This window comes from Pristis pectinata, chromosome 24 (genome assembly GCF_009764475.1).
Source record: "Pristis pectinata isolate sPriPec2 chromosome 24, sPriPec2.1.pri, whole genome shotgun sequence".
Classification (NCBI taxonomy): Eukaryota; Metazoa; Chordata; class Chondrichthyes; order Rhinopristiformes; family Pristidae; genus Pristis; species Pristis pectinata.
Window position 1 is genome coordinate 28,360,338 of NC_067428.1, and position 16,147 is coordinate 28,376,484.

A 16,147-nucleotide genomic window follows, 5' to 3' on the forward strand; every position below is an offset into this window, starting at 1 on the left:
GTAATACAGTGTGTTAAAGTTCTGCATAGAGATAGTGAATGAGAAAGTGGTACTAATGTTTAGTCAAGAAAAGTAAAAGATAATTAAGTTGCACATTATTTAAACCAGTATCTGGCCAAATTCAGTCGTAACATTGAGTCAAAAGGTCTTGGTTTTAAGACACCTCCAGTAATATGACCACATAATTTAAGCTGATAACTAATGCTGCTGATGTTGTCTTCTGCATGAGAAAAGTGGCTGTCCTCTTTGGGATTAATAAGGTCCCAAGGCATGTATTAAAGCAAAGCAGGTGGATTATACTTTTTGTCATACTCAATACTTGTCCTTTAGCCAGAATCATCAAGATTGTTGATTTGACCATTATCTTGATGGAGATTAGCAAGTTTTCATTGGCTGCTGCCTTTGCCTACTTTCTAATGGTGTTAATGTTTCAAACATACTTAACTGTGAGGTAATTTGGGAATTCCAGGGGACATGAAGGATGTACACAAGGTTGTTTGTTGATTAAATTATTTAAAAGCAAGATCAGTTTAGACAAATTTTAGGTTCCTCTCCCCTTGATTTTTCTGTTTCTGGGTGACAGTAATAGAAAAAGCCAAAAAAAATCACATGTTTTTATGTCAGCATTAAGGGCTAATGATAAAGGTCATCAGTTATAATGAAACTATTGCTTTCTTATTTCAGTGGATGGATAGCTGCCATTGGGTTCTTCTCTGTTAATGTTGGTGCCGGAGTGGTCATGCTGTTTCCTGCAATTATGTTCACAGCAGTGGCAATTCTGAGTGTCCTTGTACTTCTCCGTGTAAGTATTTTCCCTCTCCACTTAACAGAAAATTTTCTTTACATGTTCTTCAGGAAAAAAATTGCAACCTTCAATAAGAACTTGACACCAGAATATTGCTTGAATTATGAACAAATTATTCTGCACTACTCAGTTTACAGATGAAACTGCACAGCATACTGCTTGTTGATGCTGAAAACATTCTGCAGAATACTCCCAGTTATAATGATGGATTTTAATTGGATTGTCAAGTTAACTACTTAAAAGAAGTGGTTGATTTTATTGCCGATTAGGAATTTGAATACCATTGAAAGTAGACGAGAGTTCATCCAAAGTGATAACTGAATTCCATTGTTCAGGCTCTTTTCCTTTCAAGAAAATTACTTGCAGAATTAAAGAATTTGCAGAAGTCAATTTCAGTAATATGGTGCTCTGATTTATTCTGTATGTGCTTGATATTCCTTCTATGCTATATATAAAAAAAACTTTCCCTTATCTAGGAGGCATTAAAAGTATTTGCAGGATCAAGGTTAATAGTGGTGCAATTTATAACTAAGTTATGATGCATCTTTTTTATACACTTTGAAACATTTTGTCCCATGTGTTGAAGGCCAGTTAAAATTTTTGTCCTATTCATTTTATACTTGTGAAGGTGTCAGTTTCAATCTGGGATCTTGCAAATGTCATGTATTGACAAATTGGTGCAGTGTGGCTTAATACAAAGTAAAGCCCTTTTTACTTTGCTCAGAAGGCCTGACTTCAGAGGAATGTGATTTACTTTTCACAGAGCAGCCAGAATTTATTGTCAGTTTCCATTGTTATGGAACGTTTTGTGTTTAGGGCTTGGGGCAAATAGGAAGTTGTTGGTGATTGCTCAGTGTAGTGGTAAAATTGACCTCTGCTCCAGAATAACATGGTGTTTCAATTTATGGTGTGCAGTTTTGAGTTTTTATCATCATGGAGAAGGTTAAATTAATGACCAGTTATCTTCTGCGTAGGGAATCACTTGAATTATTCTGGTTCAGTTTTATTAAGCTTGCTTTCTGATTTTAACTTAACCTCTCAATGAGGAATATAAGATGTACAAAGAAAATAGGAGAGATGAAAGTTGCAACATAAATCTTTTAAAAAAAAGACTCTTTATAAACTGCTTTGATTAGAAGTCTTGAAACTAACCAGTAAGAAACTTTCGTATCACGAGTCTCTGAGCTTTTAATCCTGATGTTTATAAATATTGTTCAGTTCACAGCTGTATTCACTCCTTCCTTTCTTGCTCCTTGCTTTCCCATTCTGCTGTCTTTTACCTTCCTCCCACATCATTCTGCCTTCCTTTGGTTCTTCCCACTTCTTTCCTCTTCACTATTCTTATAATTGTCTATCTGCCCTATGTGACAAAACACTCTAATGATTTGGTTGTCTCCTGAGGTGAATATATCAGTGCCCACCCAGCAGGCCATCTTCAAAGATTTGAAATCTACTCTAACCTCTGTCCTTGCATCTTTCTGTTTTAATTATCTGCTATGTGCACTCTGACCTATATAGGCTCCAATTCTCTCTGCATAAAACCTACCTCTTTGACAAAGCATTTGATCACCTCTTAATACTGCCTTTACTACAGTATCTTTTGTCTGATTGTACTCCATTGAGGTGCATTGAGATATTTTATAATGTTTATGTAAATGCAAACAGCTGTCATTGCTTTTCACCCCCTACTGAGTTTTTAAAAAATTCTTGTGTTTGTCCAGACTGATGGTGTTTTTGTTTGTAAATTAAATATTTTGCAGATTTTTGGTAAATACTAAGTGAAAGTAGTGAATTGGACAGTTGACAATATAAAATACTGGGCTGTAATACTGTGGATTGATTGGAAGGAGGTTTCAGGCCTTAATCTGCTACGTAATTACTGATGGAAGCGATTGGGAAATTTGAATTTTGTCAACTAGACAGGCAATAAGTAGAGAGGGTGTTAATTCGGTGAATATTTGACCCTGTTTTGAAGATGATAGTTGTTGCAGGAATACATGGAGAAATTCTAAAGTTTTTCATACATTGCAAAATAGGAAGAGGAGAGAAGGAATATCAAATAGATTTAAAATGTTTTTATATTTATCACTATAATTTACTCTGTTAGGTGCACAGAATCTACCGGGGTGGTGGTGGAAGCTTCCAAAAGGCCCAAGAAGAATGGAGTGCAGGCACATGGCAAAATCCCCCACCTAATCAATTAGCATTTCAAACGGTTACTGGTAATACCCTGCCACAGTACCCCACAGTGCCAAGATACCCTGGTGAAAATGACTGGTCCTAGGATGTGAACCTTCGGACACAAAGTTTACTTTATATTTTTATGATGTCATTTAACATTTAAATTGCAAATTAATGATCTTCATTGTAAATGCCTTATATAATGCTACATGTTGAAAATGTTAAGGCATCTCTCATTGGAACTTGTTGCATCACTAAGACTTCAAAATCATGAACATTAGCATCGGAAAGTCTTACTTGTGTATTATGTTTTTATTACATTTGTTTGCTTTCAGGACTGAGGTTTCTAATCAGCACTAACTGCCATTATCTCAGACTTCCAAAGTGTATCAAATTGAAATTAGTTCCAAAATTTAGTCTGTGACTTTTAAATGTTGATTCTCTTTTTAATCTGATCATGTCCAGAGTTAAAGTACTTCATCCATTCTCATCAGCAAAATCTGACCTAAATTCAGAACCTTGAAATGTTCCGCTAAATGGACCTATTTCCATACCTTTCTGTACTTGCTTTATCAAAGGAACCTTCATTATCTTTGGATCTCACTGTAACATCCATGATTGCAGCAACTCGACTGCTTTTTAAAAATAATATTGGGGATCCAGCAACTGCCATCTTCAATGACAAAGTTTGACTCCTTAAAAACTGACCAATCATCCTGCATTGCCTTGTTACACAGCAGGACAATGATTCAGTTACGCCTCTTAATGCATGATTACTTGACCACAGGATAGTGACTAGATGTGTGTCCCAAAGTCTTGTTACTCAGGCAAAAATGCCTGCAAGATCAGTTTTGCTGTAGCCAAACTACATTTAACAGGATAGATATTAGTTGTTAATAATAGATAAAGTTCAACTCAGAAAACACATCAAACCTCTTAATCCAACCATTGGAACCTGGATTGCCCTTGAAATAGGCCACACCAATACCTTGCATTGGGAGACTGGCCCATTGGAAGAACTCCTCCCTCCAAGTGATATTAACACCTATACTATTATTGTCAGCATCGTCCACAGGTACACTAAAGGTCCTACCCCTGTGATACTTAAGACATTTAAGTTCTCGGAATCTAAGTATAGTATCTTCCAAGTCAATCCCTGCAAATATGTCCCACACCCTCCTAAAACAGTAACTTTCTAATAATCGCAATGGGAATCTGGGTAGCCAATCTTGGAATACCTTATTAATATTGATTGGGAGATGTAGAATCTTTTTGATAAACTTTCTAATAACCTCATCCATACCTTACAACATATTTTGCAATACCTTGTTTAAAATTAAGGAATAGTAAAAATTAGATATTACAAAAATCTTAGCCAGTTCAAGTTTTTGAGTAGGCTTTAGTCTGGCCTTATTGACTTTATCCAACCAATTAGTTAATTTCAAAACTAAATCCTTGCCGAAGCTACCAATCCAAGGATCAGTCCTTGCCCTGAGATATTTCTCTAATGAGCCTGGATTGATAAAATGTAAGTCCATCTTGTTAATTGTTCATCGGCTGGCCTTATTATAAATAAAGCTTTTGTTTCTGGCAGACATATAGAATTCAGCAGGTTTACCAACATTTCTGAGGACCCATTTTTACACAGAAACCTTCCACAATCCTGAGGATGTGTCCTGTGCCTTTGAACGAATCGCTGATGACAGCAACGTGATCAGCTAAGGCAAATGCCATATAGGACATATCACAGTCAATCAGATTAAAACCACTTCCATCCCTTTCCAAGAACATAATAAAATGTCCATTATACAGTTAAATAAAGGGGAGAGCAGGAATGGGAGTGGTCTTCTCCTCCTTTCCCTCAATAGCCGTAAAAGATCTAAAACAAAATCATTAAAAACTCTACACACACCGAGTATATCCAGGGCCCTACTGATAACAGTATGTCCAACAGAATCAAAAGCTTTGGCCAAATCTATATTTAACAAAAACAACTACAATGTCCTTAACAACACACACAAAGTGCTGGAGGAACTCAGCAGGTCAGGCAGCATCAATCAGGCAGGACTCAGTCCTGATGAAGGGTCTCGACCCAAGACATCGACTGTTTATTTCCCTCCACAGATGCTGCCTGATTTGCTGATCCAGCATCTGCAAAATCTCTTGTGTTTTCGCAATGTACTTAAAATTTCTTTTGGCTCCCAGTAACAAATTAACAAGAGTTGAGACGATGGGTATTTCCCAGAAATCTATTTCAGGTTACCAACTGATAAACTTTGATTGCATCTTAATTATTTCTTCAACTTGTACAGTCTCCCACTTTAAATAGAACAAATTTATGGTCTATTTGATCAGTTTTACTGTGTGTCATCAAATCAAAACACACAATATGCCCTTACTAAATCAATCTTAAAGTTCTATAAAACAAAACTCTGAATGCTTGAAGAAGACAAAACCAATTAACCAAGTTTACATTAGTTAAACGAAAGTGTCTAATTATGCTTGTGCTTGAGTGGTCCAATGAGAGGCAATATGCATTTACCCAGAATGTTGGACCCTTTAAGTTGGTTTATGAATCGACTTAATGTCAGCAAGGGACATGATAATTGCAAGTACTGGGTTAACATAGTGGTGGAAGATACTAATATTTTTATATTGCATCCAACTTGTCAGATCAAAACGACAAGAAAATATTTCAGACATTAAAGATGCCAACAATTACTTGGAAAATTAAAATTTTGTATGTGGGGAGATGTATGCTGTTTGAAACATGGCTTCCTGAATATTGCATTACACTAAATAAGTTTTTTAGTACAGATCTCAACTGTTTGTACAAAATCTCAGATTTTTAAAGATGCTGCTTACTATGCCTTTATTTCTGTAAAATGTATCTACTAAATTGTTTTCCTCCTTCAATAGTGCATTTTGGCCTTAAAGTCAAAGTCGAGTTTATTGTCATATACACAAGTACATGTGTGCACAGGTGCAATGAAAACCTTACTTGCAGCAGCATCACAGGCACAGAGCATCATATAAGCAGCATTCACAAAATAAACATAAATTAAACAAATTTTACAAGAAAAAACACAATTAGAACAAAAGAAACAAACTCCATTTTACTGCAAAGTGGTCAAACTTGGTGAATGGCACCTGAATCTCTAAGTTACTGTCCATGCATTAATTTCAAAAAACAATTTTGTCTGTCCTTTGGAAAAACTTGGTTAATTATATATTTTCTTTACTAAATAATAGCCTAAATAACAGGTGACTAAATGCTGTATGATGAATACATGCATATCTGAAAATTTTGATGCATTACTCTAGTTATTGTCCCGTTTAAAGATGTAGTTATCTAAATCCATTCCAAATGCTCACACGCTACTGAAATTCAAGGCTGCTGTCTTCATTAAATAATAGAAATGAAGATTTTTCAAAATATCTAATTCAAACATAACACATATTCCAAACCTTTGAGTGTGTAATTTTTCTTTTCTGAAAACAATTTCAGAATATTGTTCAATTTTCTGATACTGACCTCTGAAGTGTGATTTGATGATTATTAATAAAAACAAATTGCCATAAGGCAATAACACACATTCCATATTCCAAATAACTGCATAATTGGAGGAGAATGTAATTTTTTTACATATAACAGTGAAAATCTTTTACATTTCAGATGACAAATAAAGTCTTAATAATTTTTCAGTAATTAGTTAGAATTTTGTGGACACTCCGTTTTATATTTGGCTTGTCACTTGTTGACCTTGAAATAAGTGCAGCTTTTTTCAGGATATCTAGTAGGTACTAAGAACAAACTATATTGTCAAATTGTCACCAGCTTCATGATGTTGACAGCAGTGAGTACAGCCAACTGATGCTTTTAATGGAGGAAGATTGTCCTTGCTAGTTAATCCAATCATTTGGGATGATCACCTTTCTACGATAATATATAGAAGTGAGGGAGAAAGAAACAAATGGACTAATATGAAAGCAGTATTGCTTCTAAGCTGTATCGCTTTTTTTATGATGCATACTTCCTTCTGACATTGTAAAGGAATGGGTTCATTTGCTTTCCTTGCAGATAGAAAACAATTAAGAGACCAACGAAATGCTCAGCAGCAACCAGTCATGTGCTTTGAACGTTTTATTTAAATACATTGTGCCCATTTTCCTAAGTGCACTTACCTATTCTGTCATTATTGTTATAGCTGCCAAAGCCTAATGGGTGGAAGTGCCTTCTAATGGTGTTTCTAGCTGAAACTGTGCTGTAGAATGAATACATTTTAACACTAGAAACAGTGTTGTAGTCAGAAAATGGCTGCTATTAAACAATTTCATCGCAGAAGTTTTACTGTATAAAAATAATGAAATTTCTGTATAATAAGCATGAGGTCGCTAACATTCTAATCCCAGTGAATCACTCAGAAAATTACGGAAACACTTGCCTTTGGATAGTTTTCCAAATGTATTTTTTTGTTGGGAGAAGGTTTAAAAATGAAATACTTATTTGCATTATATCAGAAAATAAACGTTCAAGAAATTAGATTTAAATACTTTGTCAACACAAATATATTTGTACTCCTTTGGTACATTAGTGTAAATTTGAAGAGAGAGTTATGAGCTTTATACTTATTAATGCTTTTGAACAGTTGGTTAATTGCAGGATTTGAGCTGAAATGTTATATGACATGAATAATTTAAGTGTTATACACCAAGGATGCATGGAGAATTCAGTAAACAGCATATGGAAGCTTAAGTTATCAAAAATTCTTTTTTAGATGTTAATTGCTATAGATGCATTACAGGATTCCTTTCTATATTAATGCGTTTGCTTGGGTGTCTGATATAGCTTGCGTGGAAATAACACGAACAATTATATAAGTATAGTTTGCTAATTGCTGTGTGAGCTTTGATACTATAATGGGGCATGGCTATACAATTACTGCATATGAATTTATATTTTGCTCATGTGGTCATGCAAAACTGCTCGGCAGTTGTCCCATTTTTCAGTATTTAGTGTTCAATCTTATAAGCAGAGATGCGGAACTGTTTGGAGATGAGATGAGGGGGAAAGGGCTTGAGAAAAAGCTGTGGATCATACACTGATTCCATGGAGAAGGGAGATATACACACACACATATATATATATATATATATACACACACACAAAATAGTACACTTTCCAAGCTGCTTGTGACCAGATTTTAAATCTTAAAACACAGCTGTCAGGGAGAATTCACAGCCTTTTTTTGTTTGAAGCATCGTGATTTTTATGGAGGATATTATTCAATTTAGGGTACTATAAGCAAACCTTCTCAGTAACATTGTTTTTTGGTGTGATTTTCAAATATAGTGAAAATTAGTAGAGAATGATGAAGAGAGTCCTCATATTACAAAACCATTCCTTCTCACGAAAACTTTCATTTACAGAAATGTAAATATATATTACTTTCACAAACCTACTTGTTAAAATTGAAGCCTGTGAGCAAACCTTTTGAAATCTATTGGGAATGTATAGAATAGCCATAACAGTTTTGGAATATTCAAATTATAATTGATTTGAAGTAGGTCATCAAATACGAGCAAGTGTGAGGAGGAGCTTTGAACTTGAATCAATTTCTGACTAACACTCTTTATTAGCAATGCCCTCAGTATAACTTCATATTAAAGGAAGGGTTTTTCTTTATTAAGTGTCATATGTCATTGGTTTCGTTTAGAAGCAACAGAGTTTTAGTTAGATACAAACTTGGAGTTTTGTTAATATTAATCTAATTTCATGCTCTTAAAATTAGACTTCTAACATTCCATATTAGAGTGCAACTTACATTAAACAGATGCTTTTGGTGATTATTCCATTTGTTATATCTTAAATTCCACTTTAATTGAGAGCACTTCTGCAGTTATGTATTATTTAATGTAGTTTCTTAAGGCTTCTATAACTTGGATGATTTGTATTTGGTAGTCAGAACAGAATGCACAAAAGAATATTTTAGTTTTTATGCTTCGTCTGAAAAAGCAAGATTGCAGTGTTCTGCTTCCAGGTTTTTGAACCTAAGGTGACACATTTCATGTGTTTGTGTAATTTTTTTTTGTCTATTGTAATAACTTTTTATATTCCTTTTGTGGATAAAAGTAGTTTCTTCAAACGTTTCTACACAAGGTATTTATAATGTATCTATAATTCCTTTAATTTAGTCTCCCTGTTCTGACTTGGGTGTTGATAGAAAATCCACAATGTATGGAAAAGCTAACTTAAGATTTTCTATGAACATTTGAAAGTTTACCATTTATTTTCATCAGTAAGGAACACTATTGATTCTTTCAAGATTCCCCATTGTTCCCCTTTAAGGCCATATCAGTCTTTTTTTTTCATTTTGAGTGACATTTTTAATCTCAATATTTTACACTGAATAATACTTCCTGCAAAATTAAGTGTTAGAATTCTGATTTCCTCTGTATTGCCATATTGACATTCTTGCAGTTACCATTGTTTATCTGATTATAGTTACAAAAATTGGGGTATGACATTTGTGTTGTTATAAATCAATTGAAGTACTGTTTGGATTTCACAATGTTTATAATTGCTGCTTGGCAGAAGATTTTTTTTTAAACTATTTCTTGTTTAGAATGCAGTAATGTGTCAATTACGAATAAAGAAAATATGCCAGTAAAGTGGTTGGCTGATCAGGTAACCTCCCATCTTCAGGCAGTATCTCTTTCTGATTGGTGGTGTGGACTGAGTAATATGATTCTGCCTACTTTCCATTTATGCTCTGTTTGACACTTTAACTGGGTGCAGACAGAAACTCATATGGCAAAAATTAATTGGCTAACTTCCAGAACACTTTGAATGGTCTGTAAAGTTTTGAAGCTAATGAATTAATTTACAAGGGGTTTTTGTGAATATTTTATTTCTAATGTACGTGGCGGACAATTTCATAGCAGATAATTGATTCATGTAAGTATACTAAAGTTAGTTGCTTGTCAAAATTAGAAGCAATGTGCCCTTTTTTTGTTAAACTTTGTTCTCTCATGAAATGTAATCATCTAATAATTGAAACTGAAAAGAAGTTGCTAAAACTTCCTTCTGGATGTGCTATTTTTCTGAACTGACAGCTTTACTCATTTGAATATATTTTAACATGCCTGTTATGTATTTTGCCTGTTTTGAAATTTGTTGTGTACGGAAAGTTAAATGTGAAATATATTGTTTCTTATTTAAGGGAAATGTATTGTTTTATTTAAAAAAAACCTGGTGATTGCAGGGCCAAGAACTTTGTGGGAAGAATACTTTATTGTAAAATTATAACCTTGCAGTACTAATAAACTGCCTGTGATAAGTGATATGGACCACTGAATTTACTTCATAACAATTTGCACTTCACTCGGTGGAAGCTGATGGAAAGCTCATACCGGTACAACAACAACAAAAAATGCTGGATGAACTCAGCAGGATAGTGCTGATGAAGGGACTTGACCTGAAAGGTCGACTATTTCCCTCCATAGATGCTGCCCGACCTGCTGAGTTCCTCCAGCATTTTGTGTGTGTGTTGCTCCAGGTTCCAGCATCTGCAGTCTGAGATTTTGCAGCAGTATGATACAAATCTGCTGCTGAACTAGACTTTGCATCCTTGGCTTCCTATTTTATCTTGTATTGAGTTGTGTCTGTCTGTCACAAACACTTCCTATGTCCTCTTTGTTGCAATGTTTGTCCACTTCTGCTCTATAACTATGCCCAACTTGTCCCCTGTCTCAGCTCATCTAAAACCTCATCCATACTTTTGCAACCTTTCTAATTTATCTATTCCAATAATTTCCTCGCTGATTCTCATCCCTACATAACCTAAAGCTCTTCCAAACAAAAATGGGAAAAATGTTATATTTTTGGACAAGCAAGAAAAAGTTGTCAGGTGATTTTTGCTTTGAGGGTTCTAGGAATTAACAAACAATAAAAGTTATTATCTCTCCATTATAGATAAGTGGCTAAATAGAGGATCCTTTAATGGGTCAAACGCCACCTAAAGTCAGCCAGATGCAGGAATGCAGAAAGAGAATGGTCACAAGGATATTAAAACAGTGAAAGTGGAGAAAGCCTGAGCAGGAAATGTCAGCACAACATTGTGGGCCGAAAGGCCTGTGCTGTACTGTTCTATGTTCTATTAATTGTTCAAAAAAATATTGGAAGAGAATGGAGTAATAAACAGAAATGGTGCACCACCAGCAAAGGCAAAGTGAGAGGAAAGTAATTAAACCAGAATCAGATTTATTATCACTGACCTAGGACGTGAAATTCGTTGTTTGCAGCAGCAGTACAGTGCAAAGACATAAAATTACCATAAATTACAAAAACAAATAGTGCAAAAAAAAGGAATAACAAGGTAATGTTCATGGACCATTCAGAAACCTGATGGCAGTGGGGAAGAAGCTGTTCCTAAATCATTGAGTGTCAGTCTTCAGGCTCCTGTACCTCCTCCCCAATGGTAATAATAAGAGGGCGTATCCTGGATGGTGAGGGTCCTTAGTGATGGATGCCGCCTTCTCGAGGCGCCGCCTTCTCGAGGCACCGCCTCTTGAAGATGTCCTCAATGGCGGGGAGGGTTGTGCCCATGATGGAGCTGGCTGAGTCTACAACCCTCTGTAGCCTCTTGTGATCCTGTCCATTGGAGCCTCCATACCAGGCTGTGATGCAACCAGTCAGAATGCCTTCCGCAGTACATCTATAGAAATTTGTAAGAGTGTTTGGTGACATGCCAAATCTCCTCAATATAAGAAATGTATAAACATACTGAGCATTAGGAACAAATTGAATGGATTGCATGCATACTTTTGAATTGGAGGGTCTGATGATAATAATAGCTTTTTGATGAGACGTGGCTGCAGGATGGTCAGAACTGGGAACTAAGTATGCCAGGTTATAAGATCTGCAGAAATGAAAAGAAAATTACGGATGAAATCATTTCAGTGATGAGAAAGGTTACAATGAGGCTCTGGAGGTGCTATGGGCAGATTTAAGGAATAGAAAAGGATTTAGTCCAAGTGGGATTGAGCATTGCTGACTGAGATAACATACATACAAAGAGGTAGAATGCACGGGGTTTAACTAAGCATGTAGCAAAAGCAGAATGGTTTTATCAAGGGGATTTCAAGTCTGAAATAGATTGTGGCATGCAGACTAACACATGCCAGAAAGAGGGAAGATCTTGAGTATATTCAGGATAATTTCAAGTAATGTGCTCCAAAGAACCAGAAAGAGGCAATTTAAGCAACAATGCCATTGACAACTAAAGCAAACAGGTATAAAACTAAATTAAAATGGCAAAAAGTAGCACTATTTTAGGAACAGAAACAAACAAACAAGCAACTTAATAATTATTTTTTTAAAAACGCACATGCCACTTGGTCCATTGAACCCCTTGTAGAACAATCCTGTCAGTCCCATTGTCACTATCTCTCCCCAAGGCACTGCAATTTATTTCCTCTCAAGTGCCTATCCAGTTCCCTTTTGAAGGCATTGATTGATTGTGTCCAGAGGCCTGAAATGCAGTGAATTCCAGATCATAGCTTTTTATACGCAGTAGTTTTATTTTTGCCACATTTTGTTTGTATATTTTTACTAGAATTTTAAATCTGTGCCCCCTAGACATTGAACCATTCAGACAGGAACGGTTTCGCTCTATCTAAAAAAGTCAAGAATATTTACAGATTTGTCATTTATGTCCATCTTCTTTGCTCCAAGGGGGAGAGGAACCTGCAAGGGATATCAAACTTAGTACAACTTACAATGTGGGAGAAGAGGTTGATCGGGAGTAACGTAGTAACATGGACCTCTTGAAAACTGATTACAGTGATAATGCATGTTGAAATATATCATTTTTTCATTCAAGAAAGGAATTAACAGGCTGTCCATCTCAAGGAAACTGGGAATGAATAAGGGAGAAGGACTTTTTTTAAAAAAAAATTAAAATAAGCAAAATATAACAGTCATGGAGAAAATATTCTCTTAGACTAGGTTTTCAAATCCAGTGTTTTAAACAAAGTAGAATGTTAGAGGTGCCATAACCATAATATTCTAAAGTTTTCTTGATTAGGGAAGTACTCCCTTGGAAAATTAAACATCCCACCCCTCTCAACTGTTTTTAAAAGGAGTAAGGAATCTATAAACCAGTTAACCTAAGTATCTGTTCATGTGAAAGTATCAATGTCTGAAATTAAGAGGGTAACTTAAAACTTTAAACCACTGTGAGTTTCTGGTGGGTTGGCCATTTCTGATGAACACATGTAACTGAAGCAGGGGATGGAGAACGTTGTGCTCTTTCCAGAAAGCATTTTTAGCTAAAGTTGAAGTCCTTGGAAATGAAAGCAACTTGTTTTGGAAACTTGCTGGGTTACAGCACAGTGATTGTGGACAGGTAGACACATTAGTAGGATGTGGTGAGGAGTGTCGCCAGGAATCTATTGTAATAATTAACTATTTTAGTTACTTGGCCATAGGATTTTTCTCACTCTCGATCTTGCACTAGTGTCAGTATGTTTGTTTTCTTGTTTATTTTGCACATGTCTAAGTTATGTATAATTTATGTTTGTTAACTTGTGTTTGTCCTCGTCTTGTAATTTACAGTGCTGCTGCTGGTGCAAAAAGCTAATTCTCATGGCATTTATACCATGTATGTATGTCTATACCAACAATAAACTTGAAAGCACGTGCCAAAGATGGGCAGCATTATGATCATGGTTGATTGAAGTATTAAAATACAAAAAGGATTAAATGAATGGGAAAATGGGTATTGATGATGATCAAGGCTAATGGAACACTGGCCTTTATAGCTAATGGATAGAGTTTCAAGGTGTAGAGATAATGCTGTACTTTTCTAAAGCCTTGGTTGAACCACTGCTGGACTTTTTAAGAGTAGTTCTGGCCACCACACCCTAAGTAAAAAGGATATATTTGGCTTTGCCAGGAGTGCTAGCTGGACTACAAGGGTTAAGTATTGTATTCTCTGAATTTTATAAGGTTACTGAGTGCATAAGGTCTTTATAAGGTCTTGATTGCAGTTTTTGAGATAGTAAGAGGAATTGAGGATAAATAGAGAAACTATATCAGTTAATTCTGTTTAGCTGTCATTGTTGAAAAAGTTAGAGCCAGGAATAAAATTAGGAAACACTTTTACACATGAAGGTTGGTAGAATTTTGGAAACAGCATCAGCTGTTGACTGCAGAAGATACGTCAATTGTTAACTTTAAATCTGAGATGGATCTTGTTAATTGAAGTTGAGGGATAGAGGACAAAGGTTAATAAACAGTCACAAACCAACATGATCTCACTAAATCAGGCAGCAATGTAGGGCAGCTAGTAGAGGCGCTGCCTCACAGAGCAAAAGGTCTGTTTCTGTGCTGTGTCTATGACTCTAAATGACAGTGGAATCTGCAATAATTGGCATTGAAAGTAGGAAGCTACTGGCAGGGCTGACAAAATGCTGTGCCAAAGATTGGTTCAATATGGGTCTTAAAGGAGGAAGGAGATGCATACTTGCTTTGGGCATCTTGAAACTCCATCAGCCTTGATCATCATTAGTACCCATTTTCCCCATTTGTTCAATCCTTTAATTCTTTGTATTTTAATACTTCAATCAACCATGATTATAATGCTGCCTATCTTTGGCACATTTACATAGCACCTTCAAGTCTCAGCCCGAAACGTCTACTGTTTATTTCCCTGCATAGATGCTGCTTGACCTGCTGTGTTCTTCCAGCATTTTGTGTGTGTTGCTCCAGATTCCAGCATCTGCAGAATCTCGTCTTGGGTATCTATAAGCCTTGATTCTAGAAGTTAGGACCCTGAATGCCTGAAGCAATCACTACTGATAATAGATAAAAGAAATCTAGGATGCACAAGAGTTGAATAAACCTGTAGCTTTTGCTGGTTCTAGGACTGGAGGAGGCCATTGGAAGATTTGAGCACAAGTAAGAGTTTGACCTGCAAGGCTACAAATCTGTTATTGGAAGGTGGGGTTAGGCTGGTTAGGTCTTTTTCCAACTAGCACAAATGTAGTGGGCTGAATGGCCTCCTATATTGCAACATTTCTTTGATTCTATGAAAATCGAGGCTTGGGGGAACCAGTAGCAAGTAAAGTTCAATGAACACAGTTGTAAAGCAGAACAAGGATTTGGATACAGCAAAGGTTTATGGTGACGGGAGGCTAGTAATGAATTCTAGCAATAGTCACAGGTCAAGGAGTATCTGTGGAGGGAAAAAAATAGTAAACTTTTCACATTCAAGACCTTTCATCAGAATCATCACCACGTGTGTTTTGATAAAGCAGCATTTCCTCAGTGCAACAGATTTTGTGTGCAAGTTTCAGGTCATGAAGTAGGATTCCTAAATTTATTTTCAACTGTCTCACAAAGAGTATGGAGACTGTGCAGTTTCCTGTCAAGAGACTAGTATTCCTCTTAGAATATTAGTTTGCAAAGGCATGCATCAGATCTTTGATGTGCAGTGTCTTCTGTTTAATGCTATCAGCTGCTAGAGTTTATAAAATGAGCAATAAGTTTCCATATACTGTAGCAGCAAATAAGTGAACAGTGAGTCAAATTGCTGGTTCAACAAACTGCAGAGGAGGTACAAATGAAAACCTGCCAAATTAAATGATCGAGTTAAGAGAATAGACTTGAGCCTGCAACAATAGAATGTCCCAGTGCAAGAAATTTGCAAAAAAGATGCTGAAAGCAAATGTAGTAAACTGATGACATGGCATGGTTATAGAGTAAAGCCATATTATGGGTTATCAAGGCACCTGTAGCAAATTGCATGAGAATGATATTTTTAGGTATAATGGTGCTTTTCACTAGTTGTTGATGGTGCCTTGTATCCACCTTTTACTTCCTGTGCTTGAATCTGTTTGTTTTTCATGCACCAAGCCCTCCATCTTTGTAAACCTTAACTGCTCATTAATACTTTTGTTTGTCTGATGCATAAGTACTACCATCAAGCTGCCTTTGGTCCTCAGTATGGCTGTGTACACTTCACCCATTTTAACAATTTGAAGGTGTAATTTTTTTTCTTAGTGGATCCTTATTCTGAAATTTGATGTATAGGAACACCAGCAACACAATCCTGTCACAGTGGATCTTAATGTTTGACTGAACAAAGATTGTTACTA

At 35.8% G+C, this 16,147-nt stretch overlaps 1 protein-coding gene across 1 annotated transcript in view; it reads left to right on the forward strand.

Annotated features, from left to right (window-relative positions):
- The window catches only part of scamp4 (secretory carrier membrane protein 4), a 36,404-nt gene extending 26,074 nt beyond the window's left edge, over positions 1 to 10,330 (forward strand). The window contains exons 6-7 of the mRNA XM_052037878.1: positions 685 to 802; positions 2,913 to 10,330. Coding sequence (XP_051893838.1) covers positions 685 to 802; positions 2,913 to 3,089 — 295 coding nt within the window. The 3' untranslated portion in view covers positions 3,090 to 10,330. The remainder of the gene's footprint in view (positions 1 to 684; positions 803 to 2,912) is intronic.
- The last annotated feature ends 5,817 nt before the right edge of the window (positions 10,331 to 16,147 follow it).